The 21,634-nt window shown below is 36.8% G+C and overlaps 1 protein-coding gene across 2 annotated transcripts in view; it reads right to left on the reverse strand.

Annotated features, from left to right (window-relative positions):
• The window catches only part of ADGRA3 (adhesion G protein-coupled receptor A3), a 127,960-nt gene that overhangs the window by 36,194 nt on the left and 70,132 nt on the right, over positions 1-21,634 (reverse strand). For both annotated transcript variants that reach the window (XM_054485098.1, XM_054485100.2), the window contains exons 6-11: positions 21,145-21,305; positions 18,824-19,037; positions 14,426-14,590; positions 12,605-12,806; positions 11,479-11,634; positions 398-559 (exon numbers count right to left, since the gene is read on the reverse strand). In XM_054485098.1, the coding sequence (XP_054341073.1) occupies positions 398-559; positions 11,479-11,634; positions 12,605-12,806; positions 14,426-14,590; positions 18,824-19,037; positions 21,145-21,305 (1,060 nt within the window). The remainder of the gene's footprint in view (positions 1-397; positions 560-11,478; positions 11,635-12,604; positions 12,807-14,425; positions 14,591-18,823; positions 19,038-21,144; positions 21,306-21,634) is intronic.

Consider the following 21,634-nt stretch of genomic DNA (forward strand, 5'->3'; position numbering starts at 1 on the left):
GTATCAGCTCAGATGGACCATGGGTATGTGCCAGTGGGGCAATATAATAGTGTTCTTATTTTCCATTGCAGAAACACTTTCGGTGGATTAGATGGTGATAAACATTCAAAATACAGATTAAGAAAGTATTTTCCAGTTCCCAAGAAAACATTACTCAAAAGCAAAATTAACTCATAAAATGTTAAGACGAAATTCTGTAATAACTTATAAAATGTTATAACTTATAAAATGTTAAGAAACTCTGTAATAACTTATAAAATGTTAAGAAGAAATTCTGTAATAATCAGCAGTAAGAGAAGATATCCACCCCATAATGGAGAAGACACCTATCTCTTTCGAGTGAGAGCTGTGTGAAATGCACTTTTTTCTCAGGAGTCTATGATAATGTTACACTTACTGTTGAATAAACGTGAGCTCCACTGGCTAGCCGGTAGGTAGCAATGCGCTGAAGACACTGCACAATCCTACTGCAGGCTTTAGCTTCCCTCTGCGCCAGCCACAGGACACGTTCATCAGCCAACATGATGTTACTTGCAATGTCAACCATCACATCACCTAGCTAGCAGGGGTTCAGAAGAAAAAAGAAAGATCTTTAAAACCACCATAAACTATTTCGTAGAATCAAAATCCTAATGGACAGTGAGATTGGCCTTCAGTCTCAAATTCCACAAGAGAACCCAACAGGCACTTTACTTGTTTCTCATGAAAACATCTTCAGATATGAACAGTTCATTCAAGTATAGCCATTTGGTAATATTTAGCTCAAAAGAGCATATGTAAGTGGCCACCACATCACTGGTGAAAAGACTGCCAGGTGTTATCTCAAATGGAGGAAAAGAAAGGCAATTAGATTAATTAAAGAGAAGGAAAGGATGTCACACAATACCAGAATAAAAAGATCTTGACTGTTCATCTAGAAAACCATTTATAAACACTTCCTTTTTGTGCATGCATTAGCTTAAATCAAACTATTATTATTAAGAAATACACACCATCAGCAGGGCGTGGTGGCTCATGCCTGTAATCCCAGCACTTTGGGAGGCCGAGGTGGGTGGATCATTTGAGGTCAAGAGTTCGAGACCATCCTAACCAACATGGTGAAACCCCATATCTACTAAAAATACAAAAAGAATTAGCTGGGCGTGGTGGCCCATGCCTGTAGTCCCAGCTACTCGGGAGGCTGAGGTAGGAGAATCACTTGAAGCTGGGAGGCGGACACTGCAGTGAGCCGAGATCGTGCCACTGCACTCTAGCCTGGGCAATAGAGTGAGACGCTCTAAAAAAAAAAAAAAAAAAGGCAGGCAGGCAGACATACTACCCACCTCTTTAGTCTCTGCTCATATTCAACACTGTAGGGATGCCCAGCTACTGCTAGGTCCTTGTATGTGTTGTATGATCTCACCCCCATCCCCTTGCACACGTGGTTTTCCTATACCTTGAATGAACTACATCTTCCCTTCCTCCCAACGCAATGAATGCTTTTAAGATCTAATACAATAAAATAAATGCACTCTTCCACTGTTTGTTTTACTTGTTTCATTTATTGGATTCTTTTTATTCGCTCACTTCGTAACTTACAGATGTAAACAACTGTCAGGAAATGCCACTGAAAAGTCAACCGACTATTGTGTACCATAACTTGTACGTCTCACCTGAGAGAAATAAATTGAACCGTCTAGGGCTAATGAGACGTACTGGTGTCAAGAGGATTTTGTATTGAGCAAAATGTTCAGGAGAGGGAGACATGCAGCAGAAAGAACAACAAAAACATTCCAGAGGTAGCATCAGAGAATTTGCAAGCTGGCTGGACCTCTAATCAACAAGTAAGCATTAAAACACGTTAAGCCCCAGTGCAAAGCCAGAAAGCCAGGCCTCTCTTAACAGATGTCTTTTGATCATCCCAGAAGATCTCCACTGAGATTTCAATCCCGTTTTGCATCCAATACACTTCACACAATGTATAATTATGGGGGCTGAAGAGGGTTTGGAAGAAGTTCAGTCCATCCCACCCTGATTCACTTTACAAAAAAGTCAGGCCTTTGAAAATCCACCAGATCCCAACCCTGGAACCGTGGACTGAAGCTACCACAGAAAATACACAGATGAGAACAGGACTTCAAGTGCTGACCATGAGTACCTAGCCTGAACACTTCACCTCTTGGTATCTCCACTTCCTTTCTTCATAACTACAGATAATAATAGTCCTATCTTTCTGAATGTTGTGGAGATTAAGTTCCAATAAAAAATACAAGGTTCCTAAAACCGTGCCTGGCACATGGCAAGCACTCAAAAAATGTTGGCACTTTTACTGTTTTAATCCCAAAATTGGCCTCTCTTTTAAGATGATATAGACTCTAAAAGTAGTAGGAGGGTTGTATTTGCATGTCTGTGTTCACATAAAAATAGGACCAACGCATCCAACTAAACTGCCACTTGACCCTCTGTAAAGTCCCACTCTCCCCCAGCTTGATCCTATTAAAATAAGTTTTCTGACTTTTTATTGCCCTTACCATAATGTATCACAACTTTTTCCTTATTTTACCTCCAATGTAAACATCTTGAGGGTAGAGACAACAAAATGTCTTACGTTTATATCCTTATTCACTAGTACAAGAGCTGATGTAGAAGCCAACAGTTATCAATGTCCATGTATCCGATATGTATCAATATTCATTTTAAACGTTCACGATTACTGTTCACTGACTATTTATTGAGGGCCAATGTGAGCCAGACACTGGTGCAACAGCAGCAAAAGAAAGAAACAAGCTCTATCTTCAACCTTATAGTCTGGTGAAGAAAATGCAAAACAAGCATATAAATCCATTTTTAAAAAGTGATTTAGATTGTGATAACTGCTACAAGGGAAATATGCAGAGAAATATAGGATATAATGAAATTTAATCCAAACACCCTATTTTAATGAACTAACACATTCTCAAGGGGTACTTCCCCCCAAACCAAAGATATTAACAAGATCAAGTGACAAATAATTAAGAAGAGCCTGTAATCAAGCTCTGCAGAATCCTCAGTTGGTTCATTTTTTTATGATTCATTGGAACATTAGCATCCTAGTTCATGTTCCTACTAACAAACAGGTGTGGGGGTGAATGTCATTCTACTAGAAGCCCTTACTTCTGGAGTTATAAAGAAGGGTATTGACTCTTGCTATGTCAGTTACTGAATCTGCCAATCAGCTGTTTATACAGACGCTAAACTAATAAGTCCAAAATCTTAATGGGAATTCATAGTAGTTGGAATAACAAGATTTTGTCTATTATTCTGACTTACTGTTATTTGAAGATTTTACACAAAAATAAAAGAGGTAAAAGAGATAACATGGTAAAATACGCTTTATGGCTAACAAAAATATTAATAGAATTCCCACTGGATGCAAAACTTTAAAATACACAAAAATATTGATTTTATTGTAAGGCACCACTGAAATATAGGCAGTGTTTACAGATTGGCAAAGTTACAACTAAACTTATTGTTTAATACTTCTTTGAAGTTTTAAATGTAGGAATTTTATAGGGACCTGACATGAGATCTGATGGGCACATCATCTTTCTTGAAAAATTCATCATTATTACATAATCAAAGAACTACTGCTATGCCCTGCTAGATAATGCCAGTAAAGAAATTAACCTGTGTTAATAATTATAAAAAACAACAACAACAAATATCTCTAAGAAGGTACAGGACTAACAATAGTAATTGCTTTAGTTGAGAACAAGCTATTTTTCTCATTATTTCACTCCAAATGGCTAAGAATGGAGGAAAGAGATTTGTTGCCAAAATATTCCCTAGAGCAGATAATCAGAAAATGTTATATGCTTCTGTAGCTTGGTTACAGAAGTAGCTCTGAATATGTCACAGTGGCAAAAAGTGACACAAAAGGGGTAACAATGCATGAAAAATTACACTGGATTAAAATAAGTATTCCTGAAATCTGACACACAAAGCTCATTTAAAAACTGCAACCAGTGTAAGGAGAACGCATCAGATTTCTCCTTGGCCTCATTCCCTGAAGGCCACTCCAGCCACAAAAGGGTCAGAAGGACTCCTCCACCTGCTCTTGCACCTGTCACACTAAAGTGGGAGAACCAACCGAAAACATGAGCGAATGGACTTTATCGAAGATAAAATGGGGAAGAAACAAATGCACCACATTAATGGCAATGAAAGTGCTCAATGTCAAATGTTGTAAGAGACAGGATATTTCACGTTCTTAATATACAAATGGCTTGGAAGTTTTATCAAAATTAGGTCAAAAATATGTTTAATAAATTTCTGATGTTATCATATTAATATAAAAGATAATACATAAACTAAACTTGATGATATTTAATGTATAGTCTTTAACACTGAAGACATAGTATCTATGAGCCTGGAGTTAAATACTCCTAGGTTGAGATCTCAAGTCTGTCACTTACAAGTTTAGATGTCCCTGAGCAAATCAGCCTCTGTGAGACTCAGCTTACTCATTTGTAAAATGGGACCAAGAACTCTACAAGTGCTCAGAACATCTCACTCCATGGTAAAATAAGAAAAAAAAAAAAAAGCAGAAGATGAATATCTTCACATACCCAGTAAAAATATAAATTAAGCAATTCATGGAGTTTTTGAGAAAGGCCAAGTGATCTAGGCCCTCCCATATTTACATTTTCAATCATCGAGTAGCAAAGGAATACTTTTGTTCATTCTAATAACCAGAAAAGCAAGAATTAACAGACACATGCAGAGGTGGAGCAATGGTTTTGGAGATGACAAATAGAGGAACCTACAAGAAATGAAGTTCAAACTTGACACCATCATCATCATTGCAGCAGCTGATCCTATTAAGCTCAAGTAGTCTTCACAATGTTCTCCTGGTTCCAAATTAAGTACACTATTGAGATCATACCTATTTCAAGGTATGTTATTACACTGATTAATGATGGAACTGTTGCATTCTGAAAGTCAAGTTTTAAAAGTGTATTTGTCACCCTTAACTCACATCTGACCTTACGTGCCATGGGATACCTCTGCAGGCTTCTCAGCAGGTTGCTTAGGTAAGCATTTGCTATTCAACAAGAGTCTAACTGTGATCATCATCAGGGTTATGGCAAAGGTTAAAGCTCTGATTTTACTGAGGTATAGGAGTAAAGAGAATGATGAGGATGAGGGTAACAGTGGAGGAACTGAAGAAATGGGTGGAAGGCGAAAAGAGGTCGAGAAGAATATTGCACATAAGGCATGGCAGGAGTTCTCAGATCATGTAATAACCATAATTCTTCAGGAGAGATGATGTGTCTACCATCAGGTCTCATGCTTGATCCTCATAAAGTCCACACATTCAAAACTTCGAAAAAAAACTGAACAATAAATTTAGTTGTAATTGTGCTAATCTGTAAATATCTCATATATTAAAAGATAAAACATCCCGAAATACTGATTCTACCCTAAGGTGTTACTGAAATAAATGAGATTACAAACACGTATGTGCACTTCCTTTTCTAGAAGTACAGAGGACTGCGTACTCTGGAGAACTCCAGCAGAAAGTGAAAAATGCTGAAAGGAAAACAGTTATCTTTGTAAATGCATCACTGAGAAGTAGGAAAATGGAGCCTCCTCCAAAACCCAGTCGCCAAAGAACAGCAGAAATCCGAAGAGCTCTGAGGTTGAACTCTGATGACAACGAGGTATGTTTTGACTTCCACACAGGGCCTAGGCCATGCCAACACAGGGTACCAGGAAAAGACCCCCTGTTACAAAGCTAGAAACTCAAAGGACACCACCTCCAGCATCAGGCCTAGCCAGCAATCACTCAGCTTCATGGAAGGAGAGCCAAGAAATGTGCCTGTTTTGACCTGGGCAAGAGGTAGAAGGAGGTTAAAAAAAAAAATTATTCTCTGACAATCTGGAAACACAAGTCGACCTTCAAACAGGTCCTTTATACTACTTTCATGTTCTTAAAAACCTCAAGCTAAAAATTAATTTTAAAGTGAGTCCCCCTACACTGGCACTTGGCAGAAGCAAGCAAATATCACGGTTAAGGATACATTAGACCTTTCTCATTAATGCTCCCAATCAACCAACACTTATTGATATAGTTTGGCTGTGTCCCCCCCAAAATCTCATCTTGAATTGTAACTCCCACAATTCCCACGTGTTGTGAGAGGGACCCAGTGGGAGATAATTGAATCATGGGGCAGGTCTTTGTCATGCTGTTCTTGTGATAGTAAGTCTCACGATATCTGATGGTATTATAAAGAAAAGCTTCCCTGCACAAGCGCTCTCCCTTTGCCTGCCACCATCCACGTAAGGCGTGACTTGCTCCTCCATGCCCTCTGCCATGATTGTGAGGCCTCTCCAGCCATGTGGAACTGTAAGTCCATTAAACCACTTTTTCTTCCCAGTCTCAAGTATGTCTTTATTAGTAGCGTGAAAATGGACTAATACAGTAAATCGGTACCAATAGAGTGGGGCGATGCTGAAAAGATACCCAAAAATGTGGAAGCAACTTTGGAACTTGGTAACAACTAGGGGTTGGAACAGTCTGAGGGCTAAGAAGAAGACAGGAAAATGTGGGAAACTTTGGAACTTCCTAGAGGCTTGTAGGTCCAGGCTGAGGTGGTCTGAGATAGAGATAAGGAACTTGTTGGGAACTAGAGCAAAGGTGACTCTTGTTTCATCTCAGCAAAGAGACTGGCAGCATTCTGCCCCTGCTCTAGAGATTTGTGGAACTTTGAACTTCAGAGAGATGATTTAGGGTATCTGACAGAAGAAATTTCTAAGCAGCAAAGCACTCAAGAGGTGACTTGAGTGCCGTAAAAGGCATTCCATTTTATAAGAAAAGCAGAGCATCGAAGTTTGGAAAATTTGCACCTTGACAATGTGATAGAAAAAAAAAATCCCATTTTCTATGGAGAAATTCCAGCTGGCTGCAGAAATTCGCGTAAGTAACAAGGAGCTGAATGTTAATCCCAAAGACAATGGTGAAATGTCTCCAGGGCATGTCAGAGGTCTTCATGGCAGCCTCTCCCATCACAGGCCTGGAGGCCTCTCAGGAAAACACGGTTTCATAGGCTGGGCCCAGGGTCCACGTGCTGTGTGCAGTCTAGGGACTTGGTGTCCTGTATCCCAGCTGCTCCAGCCATGACTAAAAGGGGCCAAGGTACAGCTTGGGCTGTTGCTTCACAGGGGGCAAGCCCCAAGCCTTGGCAGCTTCCACGTGGTGTTGAGATTGTGGGTGCACAGAAGTCAAGAATTGAGGTTTGGAAACCTCTGCCTAGATTTCAGAGGATGTATGGAAATTCCTGAATGTCAGGCAGAAGTTTGCTGCAAGGGTAGGGCTCTCATGGAGAACCTCTGCTAGGGCAGTGCAGAAGGGAAATGTGGGGTCAGAGCGCCCACACAGAGTCCCTACTGGGGCACCAACTAGTGGAGCTGTGAGAAAAAGGCCACCGTCCTCCAGACCCCAGAATGATAGATCCACCAACAGCTTGCACTGTGTGCCTGGAAAAGCCACAGACACTCAATGCCAGCCTGTGAAAGCAGCTGGGAGGGAGCTGTACCCTGCAAAGCCACAATGGCAGAGGTGCCCAAGACCATGGGAACCCACCTCTTGCATCAGTGTGACCTGGGTGTGAGACATGGAGTCAAAGGAGATCATTTTGGAGCTTTAAGATTTGACTGCTCTGCTGTCATGTGAATAAGTCTCACAAGATCCAATGGTTTTGTAAGGGGTTTTATAATTTCCCTTTTCACTTGGCTCTCATTCTCTCTTTGCCTGCTGCCATGTAAGACATGACTTTGCTCCTCCTTTGCCTTCTGCCATGATTGTGAGGCCTCCCCAGATGTGCTGAACTGTGAGTCAATTAAACCTCTTTCCTTTATAAATTACCCACTCTTGGGTATGTCATTATTAGCAGAGTGAAAACTAATATAATGGGTAAATAACTGTCTTGTTTTTATTAATCTTTCTTAAATATGTGTATGGCTCATACTTATTTCAATGTTTAATATTAGAAATGTTTGGGGTCTTTATTTGGAAGTTTGGTGATATTTTGGTGACCAGAAATGATCTCTAGGGATTTTATAAGTCTTATTTACATCAATTAGCATATAGTCAATTTGGTTTCATTATATATCATTTCATTTAAAGTTGCAGTTTCCAAGAACCTATAGATGACCTTAAGTGAGGGCTTGCTGTATTGAAAATTGTTGAAGCCAAGCAGAGGTACAGCATAGGTATTAATGATAATATTCTCCTATTCTTTTGAATTTTCCAAGAAAAAGTTCTTAAAAAGTTAAACCCCCCCACCTAAAACAAAACTAAAGCAACAATAGAAAATGGAGCTGTTACAGGGGTTCTCAAAGCCAGTGTCAAAGTCATGCTGCCTGAAACATCACCTGAAACTGACTAGAAATTCAAATTCTCTGAACCCATTTCAGACCTGCTGAAATGGCAACTGGGAATGGCAGGGAGGAGGAACTCAGGCAGCAATCACTGCATATAACAAATCCAGCAGGTGATTCTGATGTGTGGTGAAGTTTTAGGAACAAAGTCCTAGAAAAGCTTAATAATACAGAAAAGTCTGGCAAGTAAGATCAAGAAAAAAAAGAATACAAAATAATCATAATTGTCAATACAGAAGCGATGACACTTTAAATCAATGAAAAAGCCATACACTTGTAAAAATCTATATATAAACTAGTGTAAGGTGCATATCGCACTCACATATTTTAAAATAAGAGACAATAAGGGTGCCAGAAAGCATTACCAGATCTAATCTTTATATTTAACTTTCCCATCTTATAAAATACGCATACTGTTTTCATAAGAAAAATCACTTTAGTAAATACATAACAGACACTTCTGTTGCCTGACAGACAACCTTTAACTGTTTTTAAAAGGATCCCCTAAATATATCACTTAGATCTGGCAGTTTGAGAGCTTTTAATGCCTATCCTGAGACAACAAAGTGCCAGCTTGTGTTGGCCAGGCTCAATCACAGATTAAAAAGCAATTCCCCCACAATACTTTAGTTATGAAATCACCCATAAAAGAATAACTTTCAGACATAATACAAAAATCAATTTAATTAATTATTTCTCTACCTAAAGCTAGGTGCATTTTAGGATAACTTGGCATAATTTTATGCTGTGGTAATTAACTTAAAATGAAGCCCTTAAGCCTCCTAATTTTTTTTCACTACACTAATAAATGGTGAAAGCTATGGCCTGTGGTTCAAATTGCCAAAGAACTGTATGTCAGTCACTGCATCACACGCAATATTATCACATTCATATCTCAATTATTCGATCCTGAATATTTTCCTGTTTCTCGTGCTGACAGTTAATAAGTTGCCATCACTTGCTTCCGAAGATAATCATAACTTTTCTGTCCTGTGTTAACCAGTAAAAATAACAGCAATCTTCTTCACACTAGATTTTTACAGAAGTAACTGATGCACTCGTAATTGTTTAAAAGGACGTCCTTCTTAGCATCTGAGGTCATAAAAATGTTTTATTTCCTAACCTAATAAAATAATAACCAAGCTTTGCAACTATTTTGCAAAATTGTTCGGCTGTATTTGTGCACATACACTTTTCAAACTATACAGAGAAAATAGGATCCCCATTTGAAAAATGAAAAATAAGCCCATTAGTTATTAATTAATAACTAATGAAACCATGTCTACTTCCAGTTCAGTACGATGCTTCCACCTAAGAACCCGTCAACGCAGCTGACCATTCTTCCACACGCTGGCGAACAGTTCAACATACACCTCTGGACACCACGTTGCTCAAGTTGACAGGTGAGCAAAACAGGGTCACGTCATAAACATGTATTCTTCAATGGCGAATGTTCTTCCATGTCCACATTCCAAATGTCATTACAATTATTCTAGTAACTAGAAACATCCCACTCCCGGAAATGACTGCTAATCCTGTGGGCAGCTAACCTGTCATCTTAAGCAACAATGGAGCACGATATTAATCACAGAGACAGAATCCAAACGGCCTCTCCCAGTGCAAGGAAAATTCACTGCAGGAAAGTGGGCTGTGCCCTGGAGACATAATCAAGTATCAGGAGCAATTATTAGGAAATCATGGCCCCTGAAGTTCAGAAAACAAATGAAATGTTATCCCGCTGACAAGTGAGGTGGCCTATTTGCCTAAGTCCCGTTTATATACTTATATCTATTTTCCTTCCTTTAATAACTACATCCTATCAAGTAAAGTGCCTAATGCACTAGGGCTACAGTTCCAAAAACTTATTACCACAATGCAAGATACTAATTGTTATATATATATATAATATATAACAATATATCTATATTAGATATATAAATATGTAATATGCATATTAGATATATCTAAATATATATTATATGATATATTAGAATATATATGTGATATAGGTGTGTGTATATATAATTGATATATAAAAATATATTAGAATGATTTAGGAAAATAAGGCTTATTATTTACATTTTAGCAATATTAATGGATCTGAGAAGTTCTACATAAAGAAATATGCAGGTTTTGTTTAGCCCAGTGTTTTCCCCACAGCTGTGTACAGAGCACTTTTAAAATTGCAAGTCAGGGCCACATTGTATGAGAAGCTGAATGTGATGCTACAGAAAACTCTTATGGATGAGTCAGGGATCTTGGGTTCTGTTTTCAGGCCTGCCCTAACCTAAGCGTGGGCTTCAGTTTACAACTTGCTTGAGGTTCCCTCTACCTCTATAATTCATTTTTTTATAAGTTATATCACAAAAGAAATTGTACATATAAAGTTCTCATGAAGCTTTAAACGTAAAGCTTAAGAACACAATAATTCTGCCCCTTGAAAATTACTCAAAACATTAATTTGCTGCTCATTCATTCTGTAAACTGTGCTTGTCAATTTTTTTCCCCTAAAAGACATCATGTGGACAAGCATATCATGGTTTCAATGTGGTCCCGTTAAAATACGCCACTTTTAGAATTCACTGCATTTTTAAAACTTGTATAGTCCAATCATTTTGAATTTCAGAAAAGTGCCTAAATAGCCTCTCATTTCTCTAGGACATTACAAGGACAATTAAAAGGTATTTACTACAAGATCTGGGTGACTAAAACTCTCATTACGAAACATGAGCGCAAGGGTATGTGGGGAAGAGAAATCCAGCGGGCTGACCTAAGCAGCCCTGCCTAAGCCGCAACGTGGAGGCAGAACACTGCTTTTACTGCTTTCTCACCAGTGACCTCTGCTATATCTCTGGACCTTAATGTCCAAGAACTGAGACTTCACCTCTCCCAATCCCAGTAACAACCAGGTCATAAGAGAAGAAGCAGAAATATCTCAACAAAATTCTGGAAATTGAAAAGCGTGCTTTTAGTTCAAATATGATAAAACATAAACCGGCCTTAAAATATACAGACTGAACTCTGTCACACTACCATTTGTTGACACTGTATGCTACAAATCTGAATTTAGAAAAGTACCTCTTTTGATTTTTCCTCTTTGGTAAATCTTCCAAATTTTTCAATCATTTCCGCCACAAATATTACATCCATTTTGTCAGAAAAGTTGGCTGCTTCCACAGTGTAAGCCAGTAACTGTCGAGCTGTTGCCACGGCATTGGTAAGATTGAGGGGCATCTACATTTCAAAGGCAAAAATGATCAACAAAACAGTCATTAGCAAAATGATCAACACAATCCTGACATTTTCACTTTGTGTTTCAAAACAGCAATGAATTAAAAAACTTTATTATTTACTCATCATGGCCTTCTTAAAATGCTTTACAAACCCAAGAAAACTGGAATTTTAATGGAAACTCACTGCAGGGAAATTTTTTCAAGCTTGGAGTGAAAGACAATAATACATAAAAATACATGAGGTTAACATGTTGCACCATCTATCTCTTCTCTGCCTATCCAAATTCTACACATACCTCAATCCCAATTGCTTAATAAAGCCTTTCCTGAGTATTCCTGCTGGGAGTGATCAATACCTCCCTTGGAGCTCCTACTGCACAAGAGTACAAACTACTTATTTGGCACTTATCTTTATTGCCATGCACTGCCAGTAATGTTTTATATTTGTTTATCTACTGACTCTAACAGGGATTTAGCACCTAACATTGCAAAAGGATTTTTACCAGGGGCTAAGGGGCAAAAGAAAATACATGACACACAAGCCATCTTCCACTTGCTTATAGTCTGGTAAGGTTTAAAAAGATGCATAGAAGCAAAGATAACAAAAAGCACATGAGTAGTTCAAGTATTCTAAGCAATCGCTTTCAACAAAGTGATTATAAAAGGAATCCAAGAGGTGGCTTTCAATGTGAACTCAAAGGAAGGTTAGGATTCTGTCCGGTGGATACAGATTTAAAAAGATATTCAAACAACGGCACAAAGGGAGACGGTGACTGGAAAGGAAGGATTCTATAGAGGGCCTTGACTAGTGATTAATATGGACCTGATCCTGAAGACAGTTAAGTCAACTAAAGTAAAAACACTAAATCCTTATGTTTTACCTAGTATTAAAAAAAAAAAAAACTTATGTATTTGGTTTGAATACCATGTTTTCTCCACAACACAAGTAAACTTGAAGACTTTCTAGTTACCTGATTAAACATATAAAGAACTCTAGTGACATCATTTGCATACTGACAGCGAGAATAATCATCATCTGCCCAAAAGCCACCTCTATCACATCTGCGCCAAGCTTTTCTCTCATCCTGTGGGTTTCCAGGATATATCCCACTGCCATGGGTGTTCCGCGTACACTGCAGATATGCAGTAATGCCCGCCAATGTTCTGGGCCATCTAGAGATGAAGACAAAATAGTACAAGAAAATCTAAATGACACAGGTACATCAAGAATAACAATAGCGGAGAAAAAAATCAAAGATGAGGACGTGTCATGTCAATACAACCCTGACACGGGTCATCAAAACTGGGCTGGGAGAAACCTTTGTTATTTGAGCTCTATGTCCCCAAAACTGAGAATGAAATTCAACATGTTTAATACAGGTTACCATTGATACTTATCACAGGAACCACTAAATTACAGTCAGTCACACCAAAATAGAATTCATTACAAAAACCACATAAATAGATCAAGCAACACTAAACTAAATTCTATTAATGCAGTGGGAATTTAATTGCATAATATCTTAAGCAATGTCAAAGATAAATAATTCATTGATCTATAAACACTTAATTGCTCTATTTTTAAAAATGTAAAGCACTCAAAACTATGAGAAAATAGAAAATCTACCATAAATAGTAAATATCATATTATGATTATTTGATAAAAGATGTTGAATATAACAAAATTACCAAATATCATATATTTCACTTAAAAGCATGTACTAAATATTATAGATCAATACTTAATCTACATAAAAGACTTATCCATTGGCAATAATAAATGTTGATTTCCATATATTGATGTCAAGAATAACTTTTTTAAAAAGAGCAATGGCGAACTAGCTGAGTATAAACATGTTATTATTGCTTCTTTACTTTGGATTTAAAAGATTAACACCAAAGGGTTCTCCCACCCTTGAAACACTGAGGTTAGAGCCAGGAGGTAACAACTGAACCCATTAGAGACAATGCAAACTGGGTAATAAATGATTTTTATGCTGCTTCAAAGAATAACATATTTCCCTTTGTTCATATCAACTATAAACTAATTTTTTAAATCCCTGAACATAAATAAGATCAAGTAAATAAGATATTTAAAGATGTTTTAAAGCATCTTTGAAAGTAAAGAGAGTTTAAGGTAAAAGCTGTCATCTCTTGCAAATCCTAAACTTTCTACTAAAATAAATAAATAAATAACTCCCTTTGCTTAAACTAACAGAGCTCAACAAATCCCACCTGGGATTCCACGGCTCCCCAGGTTTCAGGCTACCCAACAGCTTTCATTTCCCAAAGTCCTTCTTGCTTGATTTCCAGAAGAACTGAACAAGGGGAGAAAATTAGATAGGTGTTTCTTCTAATTCTGATGCCTACTGAACTGCCAGTAGTGAAAAGTACCTTAGCAATATAAAACCTTCCAAGGTTCATCTATAAAAGAGCCATTGGGTGGGGGGAAAACACAGAAAATACCTTACTTAACCTGTTTGAATTTTGTACTCTTTTACCAGAATATCTCAAATGTTTCCCTAAGGCAATGGCTCTTATACAACAAAAACATTTGTTAAAAATGACTCTACTTTCAGAGATTCTTCAATCAACAGGTCTGAGATAAAGTTCAAGCACCCCTTTTGTTCATCTCCATAAGTGATTCTGAAATCATTATTCTAAAGGGTAGTCCTCAGACATGCGCAGGTCTCAAACTTTGTTACTCAGGACAGGAAACCAATAATGTGTCTTAGACAATGGAAGGATCTGGGGCAAATTAAACTTTTCCCAGTATTTTCCACGACACTGACCTGAAATCACCTTTGTTGTTTACCACCCTCTCTGGAGGACAGTACTGTGCAGAACTCTCTAATACCACAATATCCACAGTCCTCGTATTATTCCCACGTTTGGTCTGGACATGACAGCCCCAATTTCCAGTAGATCCAGCCTGAATATTAGAAATGGTTAGGGCACTGCATAAAGAAAGATTTTAAAAAGAGAGAAAATATGATTAGGCAAAAAAGGAGACAATAATGGGTCTCAATCATTCATTTAGCAAATATTTCTGAATGCATATTGTGGGGTAAGCACTTGCTATATAAAAATGAATTTAAAAAATGACTCCTTCCTTTAAATCCTTCAATCTCAAGGCAAAAAAGGAAAGAGATCTTTAAAATACACAATCAGGGCAATAAGAGACACATGAATCAAATGCAATGCTATACGACGCATGAGAATTCTCCTTGCAGAAATAGGGAGAGCAGAACACTTCACAGAACAGGAATGGCAAGTAATCCCAGCACTCTGGGAGGCAGAGGCGGGTGGCAGGAGTTCAAGACCAGCCTGGCCTTCAAGATCAGCCTGGCAAAACCCCGTCTACACTAAAAATATTTTTAAAAGTTAGCCGGGTGTTGTGGCACACGCTTGTAATCCCAGCTGCTTGGGAGGCTGAGTGAGGCTGGAGGATGGCTTGAACCCAGGAGGCGGAGGTTGCAGTGAGCCAAGAGAGCACCACTGCACTCCAGCCTGGGTGACAGAGCAAGTCTCTGTTTCATACACACAAAAAAAGAACAGGAATGGCAAGCCCAAAGGCAGAAATATCGTCGTACATTCTTTAGCAAAACTTGGAGAAGTTTCCAAGTCACATCTCCCTTCTCACAGATTCTGAAGAAAATATTCAAACATGAAAAAAGATTATTATGAATTTACATAATTAAGAAAATGTTTAAGGTAAAATATAAAGGGTTACACTAGAAACAAACCAGTTACCTCCCTAAAAAGATTTAGTAAATTACCCATTAATACTTTCACAAAAGGTTTCCATGTTAAGGTATATTTCAATTCATAAAACAGCTGTGTTTCTAAATGGCTGTCAGTAAATCCAATCTCCAAGATGAAATCATAATTCTCTAATATAAAACCTATTAATTAAGGAGCAAATGTCAGAGCCTTCAATTAACCTTTATTTCCCCCACAGGATCCAGTATGCCTTGCTGTTATGTAGACACAAATGGTAAGAAATAATTAGACAGAAAGTATGTATCATTTTAATTAACTTACAAAATTATGTCTTGAAGTAAATACACATTTGTCCGATCTCCTAAATCATTGACGGCTACAGCAAATGTTCTAATAAAGGCTCAAGACACTTTTATATTATGAATCATCAAAGAAAATGTTGTCTTTACTAAGTTAGAAAAATAAACATAGTGTAATTAATATTTTTAAAATAGAGTGACACAAAAAAGAGTTTGACATTAAATTTAACTTTGTCCAACACTCTACTTTATAAGTCTTTACTGAACTAGGAAGAAGTATATTTTGGCAATGAAAATCATTCCTTAATCCAGAAGTTCCCAAAGACTGTCTTACTTCACAGAACCTTCACTGACATGGTAACTTTTTCATGGTGCACCGCCCCCCAGCTCAAAAAAATACCTATGGTGGTTTCTATTACTAAATTAAATCCCCAAAATGTCTATCTATATTCAAATACTTTAGTAGCCATTTGAAAAAAGTAACACACATAAATTTGAAATAAAATTTTTATTGTATTCTGAAATAACAACTACTTCTTAATGAGATATGTGTGCCTGCTGGGCACTCTAAAATTAATCTAACCTCAGATTCGGATCAGACAATGATGCTCATTTCTTGTTCTACAATGACTTTTACACATAGCACTTGCTTTGCATCACAGTAACTGTCCAAAGTTCAGCATCCCGAAGTATGACACTATAATGGAGTGTTTCTAGTTTTCTTACTCCTTTTTTCCCCTTCAATCTCCCAATCTGCAAATGTTTCCTGGATAACTTTAAGCAATACTTTTAATATCTAAAACCAAGCACCGGAATAACACTTCCAGGAATCCTCAAGGCAGTAGATTTGGAGATTTAAAAAGAAAGAAGTAGCTTCAATTTCAACTCGTAAGAAAAATGCTGTTTCTTACTGATGAAGAATCAAAGACATGGGGAGATCAATGAAAAATCAATAGGAATCTCAGATTAACCAATGCAATAACCACATATTTCTTTCTTCTATTTTTCTGGGGCAAAATCTAGGTAAAGAACTGTCTCAGTCTTCACATGAAAGATTTTCATGTTAGTCAAATGTCCCTACCAAAAAAAAGTTAGGCTAACTTGCTATCCTTAGAATTAACTTTTTTTGCATTGCTAAATATAATTTAAATTTAAGCATGACTTGCAGAAAGACTTATACAGTAAATTTACTTACTTTATAGTCAAATAATTTAGAGTTCTAAATTAATCAAAGCTCTTTTACATAGAAAATGGTTCTACTTTTAAAACTTTACTATTGAATTATACATCAATTATTGTCTGTTTATACAATAAACTGCTTAGTGTACAATGTGATGAATTCTGACATATGTATAGGCATGTGAAATTATCGCTACAGTAAAACTAGTGTAACAATGAATATATCATTTCCAACGATTAATCTTATCCCTTAATAAGGGAATTCTGCTTCTAGCAATCACTGAGCAGCTCAGATATTAAATCACCCTTCCCACAGCTAACAATTATATGCCCCTGACAAATTATAAAATGACAATCATTTGAACACATGTAGATTGATCAAAAGCAGGCAATAAATGAAGAGGAGTTGATATGAAAAACAAGGGTTTTTGGCACTGGGAAGTAACTGGATTTTTTTTTTAATGGCTTTTGCCCAAGGGTAGGCCTCACTCAAATGGAAACTCACAATCTTATTGGCTTAAAAAATCAGAAGACAGAGGTAGAAAGAAGTCAGGCTGGAAGCCCAAACTTCTATGTATAAAATGCACCAAGATCTCTTATTGATCCTGAACTACACTTGCAGGTAGAGCAGAAACCAAGACTTTAGCTTCTGCCTACCAGAGAGGACAGAGCTAGGAGTTAGTTCAGCCAAGCTAATTGCCTGACCAAAGTCAGCTCTCTTTAGGGGAATATAACAGAATCCAGAGTCAGAGGTCAGCAGACTTTTTCTTCAATGGCCAGACGGTAAATATTTTAGGCTTTGCTGGCTAGGAAGCAATATTAAGAATGTTATGTAGGGAATTATGTAACCATCTGAAATGTAACCACTTAAAAATATAAATAACATTCTTAGTTTACAGGCTCAGTAGACTAGATTTGGTTCACAGACTGTACTTAGCCAACTTCTCCTCCACAGCAAATCATTCATAATGTCCAGTCTATAACCAAAAACTGTCAGACATATAAATAATATTTTTTAAAAAGAAGAAAATATGAGCCATATTTAAAAGAAAAGCAGCCAGTAGCGATAACCACAAGATGGCCCACATGTTGGAATTAGCAGGAAAGGATTTAAAAGCATCTACTCTAAATGTTGGAAGATATAAATGAAAATATGCTTCTAGTAGACATGAAATCTCAAGAAAAATTATAAAATAGCCGACTGCGTAAGTCTTGAATCTCAACTCAGAGAACTCGAGATTTGAATGTCAACTGAGTACCTTTAGTTTTTCAGTAATCTTTCATAGCACCCCTGTGAGTTTGCTGTGATGTTACCCTAGGAGGCCCTGGCAGAGAGTTTGAAAACTGCAGCTCTACTGAAATAAAAATACAAGCCAAGTTCTAGGTGAGTAGAAAGAAAGAAGAAAGGGAGCGGAAAACTCAACGTCTAGAGGTAAAAATTTTACCAAAGTAAAATATCTGGTAAGTGATAATATCATATATATTCTTAGTCTATTATACTTTATAAAGTTCATTTGAATTAATTATTTTGGTATTCACACCAATCATGAGGTTGATAGTTCAGATGTTACATTCTTTTATACTAGTAGGTGGAGAAGGTAAGTACCTTAAAATATTGTATCAGTCAATTTTTTGACTAGAGTCAATATCAGGTGATTACTAAAAGAGAAAATATAAGCTTAGCAGTAGGAAATAGTTGGAAATTAGGTTTAGCACTAAAAGTTTACATTTTTCCTCCAAAAACTTTTAAAAAGTCTCCAATTTCTAAAGTTTCTCTTTGAAATTAAGCCTTTTCTTTAAAAACTGGATGAAAAGATGGCTATTTAATTTTAGAAGATGAATAAGAACCAGGAAAAGGAAATGCCAGATGTTTGCATTTTTAAATACAAGAAGATGAAATATTAATTCAAATTCCGCTAAACATTACACCTCCAAAAGGATAAATAAAATATACAGGCACAATTCTTCATTCAAAAAAAAAAAGTTTACCTTGCAATCAAGGAGCAGTTGTGAATCATGTTCTTTTCAACAAAAATACCTTGTGATTCATCGGTTTCAACTATTCTCCCATCCTGATACCACAACACTTGCATGTCCTGATCAATATATGAAGCCATGCACTGGAAAGGAAGGCTGTCTCCTTCAAACACAACTTGGCGATGAGATGGAGTCATGTAGAAAGACGGCAATTCAAGCGGAGGGTCTAGAGACAGTCAAACAAAGATTCAGTAAACAAATATAATTTCCAAACACCATAATTAAAAGTTACAGAAATTCTAGGTAAAATTATAAAAACAGAACAACAAATATTCCTCAATAACCAGCATGCTACTGCTAGTGTCAACCAGGCTGCTACTGAGTTTAGTGATAACAGATAACAACAAAATTAAAAAGAAACAATTTCATAATCAGTTCTGACATTTAGAGTTATTCCTCTTCAGTGGTATCATAAGAGTATCAGATGATTACAGAAATGAACTAAAAGAACAAGCTGTGTTCTAGAAAACGGCATCAGTGATAAGTAAATGCTGATATTTACAACTTTAAAATACACTTTGGAGACTGCATTACCTTTGATTACAACACGAGTTTTTGGCTGTAAAACTAATGCATGTTCTTTGCAGAAAAATCAGAACATTTAAAGAAAACAGAAAAAAACAGTATTTTAAGATCCCATATACCATAAACAGTTTTTAATCAGTTTTTTCCTTTCAGTCAGAAAAATAAAAGATTTTAAATATATGTACAAAAATGTACACAAGTGACACTAGTTCATTAAAAGACTTTTAAATATGTAGTCCATTTTTCTAACATGACAATTCTACTTTTAGTAGTACTGTATCCTAAAGAATAATAGAAAATATGCAAAAATGCATACAAAGAAATTAGTCCTTCCATTATTTATGAAGGAAGAAATTATTAATGAGCTAAATATGCTGTAATAGAGAAGTTGTTAAACTATGGCTTCATCTATACAATGGGTTGATATGCATCTATTTTAAATGAGAAAATATGTTTACATTAATTCAACTTAAAAAAGGTTATAAAATATCATTAGAGTGTAACGATATTTTGGTTAAAAAATAGAAAAAAGTCGTAGAAGATGATACAAAAAGGTCTTAACACTAGCTATCTTTCAGTCATGAACATAAACATGGTCTTTGTTTCTCTGCTTCTTTTAATTTATTTCTTTGCACAAATCTTAATTTTCATTCAGTGAGCATATTTTACTTGTGATACAACAACAATAATAAAGAGAAAAGGAAAAAAATATGATAGATTATTTCCAAAGAATGACTAAACTGGGACCTCCCCCCATCACTTTAGGACTGGTTTTTGTTTCATGGGGTTGTGTGTGTAGGTGTGCTTTTTTGTTTTTTTTGTTTTTGTTTCTTTTTCATTTAACACATGGCAAACATATTATTTCCCTCATTTCCCCAGATATTCTTCAAAATCATGATTTTCGATAGTTGCATTCACTGAATGGATATGTTACAAGTAATTAAACCAATCCCCTATTTTTGAGAATTTAGGATATGCTTATACACAGAGTCTGAAGATTTACATACAAAGCTGATCATTTCCTAAGAATTAACTATAAGATACAGAATTACCAGATCTAACTGTATCAGTTTTTTTTTTGAGATGGAGTTTCACTTTTGTCACCCAGGCTGTAGTGCAATGGCACGATCTCGGCTCACTGAAACCTCCACCTCCTGGGTTTAAGCAATTCTCCTGCCTCAGCCTCTCGAGTAGCTGGGATTACAGTCACCTACCACCATGCTCAGCTAATTTTTGTATTTTTAGTAGAGACAGGGTTTCACCATTTTGGCCAGGCTAGTCTCAAACTCCTGACCTCAAGTGATCCACTGGGATTACAGGTGTGAGCCACCGCGCCCTGCCTGTATCAGTCTTTTAAGAACACTGAAACATGTTGCTTCAAAAAGGCTGTATCATTCACATTCCCATCCACACACAGGATGTGTGCATCCTGAGACTGTGTTACTACAGACAAATTCACGAGTTGCCAACTGATAGAAAATCTGAAAATCTATTATTTGAAATTGGTTTGCATAAAGAAAGCTGATGTGAACCTAAAACAGCTACCTTAAAGACAACTGAAAAAAAAAAGTCATTTAATCTAGCTGACTTAATTGTTGGCATAAACTAAATATTATCAAATCCATAATGATTACTGGCTGCATACTAGTTCTGTCCAAGTATAAAGAGAATCTTACAATTTGTCAAGAAAAACATGGTAGCAAGTCAAAATATGGTAAATGCTTTCTCAGTTTGGATTTCTCCCTTACCGCATGTCAACAGCTCCTGCTTCACGCCTGTGACTGGTTGGGCCTGCAGTGACTTAGGATAAACACACCTGGTATCCCGTACCGTGATGTTCCTCTCCTTTACCCAGCGATGCATCCACAGTATGTTACAGTCACACAAAAGATACTCAGTCTGGAATTCCCTGTAACATGCAAATACAACTTAGAGATTACAGTGAATAAAATTAAATAGCACTTTTGTTTTATATTGGGTTACATTTCTGGTGGCAAGCACAATACTGTTCACCCATACCACGCCTAAAGTACATTTCATCAACTAGCTACAGTTTCTCTCCAAGGAGCTGAATTGCAGAGGGTTGGACCCCAACACTGTTCTTGCTGATCCCTGGTTTCTGCTTTGGATGAAATTTGGTAGGCAAACAAAGACTCTTTGGCAGATATCCCTCTTCAATGCAACAAGCCACTGAACGCCAGAGTTCTAGAATACCAAATCCCATTCCTTTTTGTCTGT

The sequence above is a fragment of the Pongo pygmaeus genome, chromosome 3 (assembly GCF_028885625.2).
Source record: "Pongo pygmaeus isolate AG05252 chromosome 3, NHGRI_mPonPyg2-v2.0_pri, whole genome shotgun sequence".
In the NCBI taxonomy this organism is placed as follows: Eukaryota; Metazoa; Chordata; class Mammalia; order Primates; family Hominidae; genus Pongo; species Pongo pygmaeus.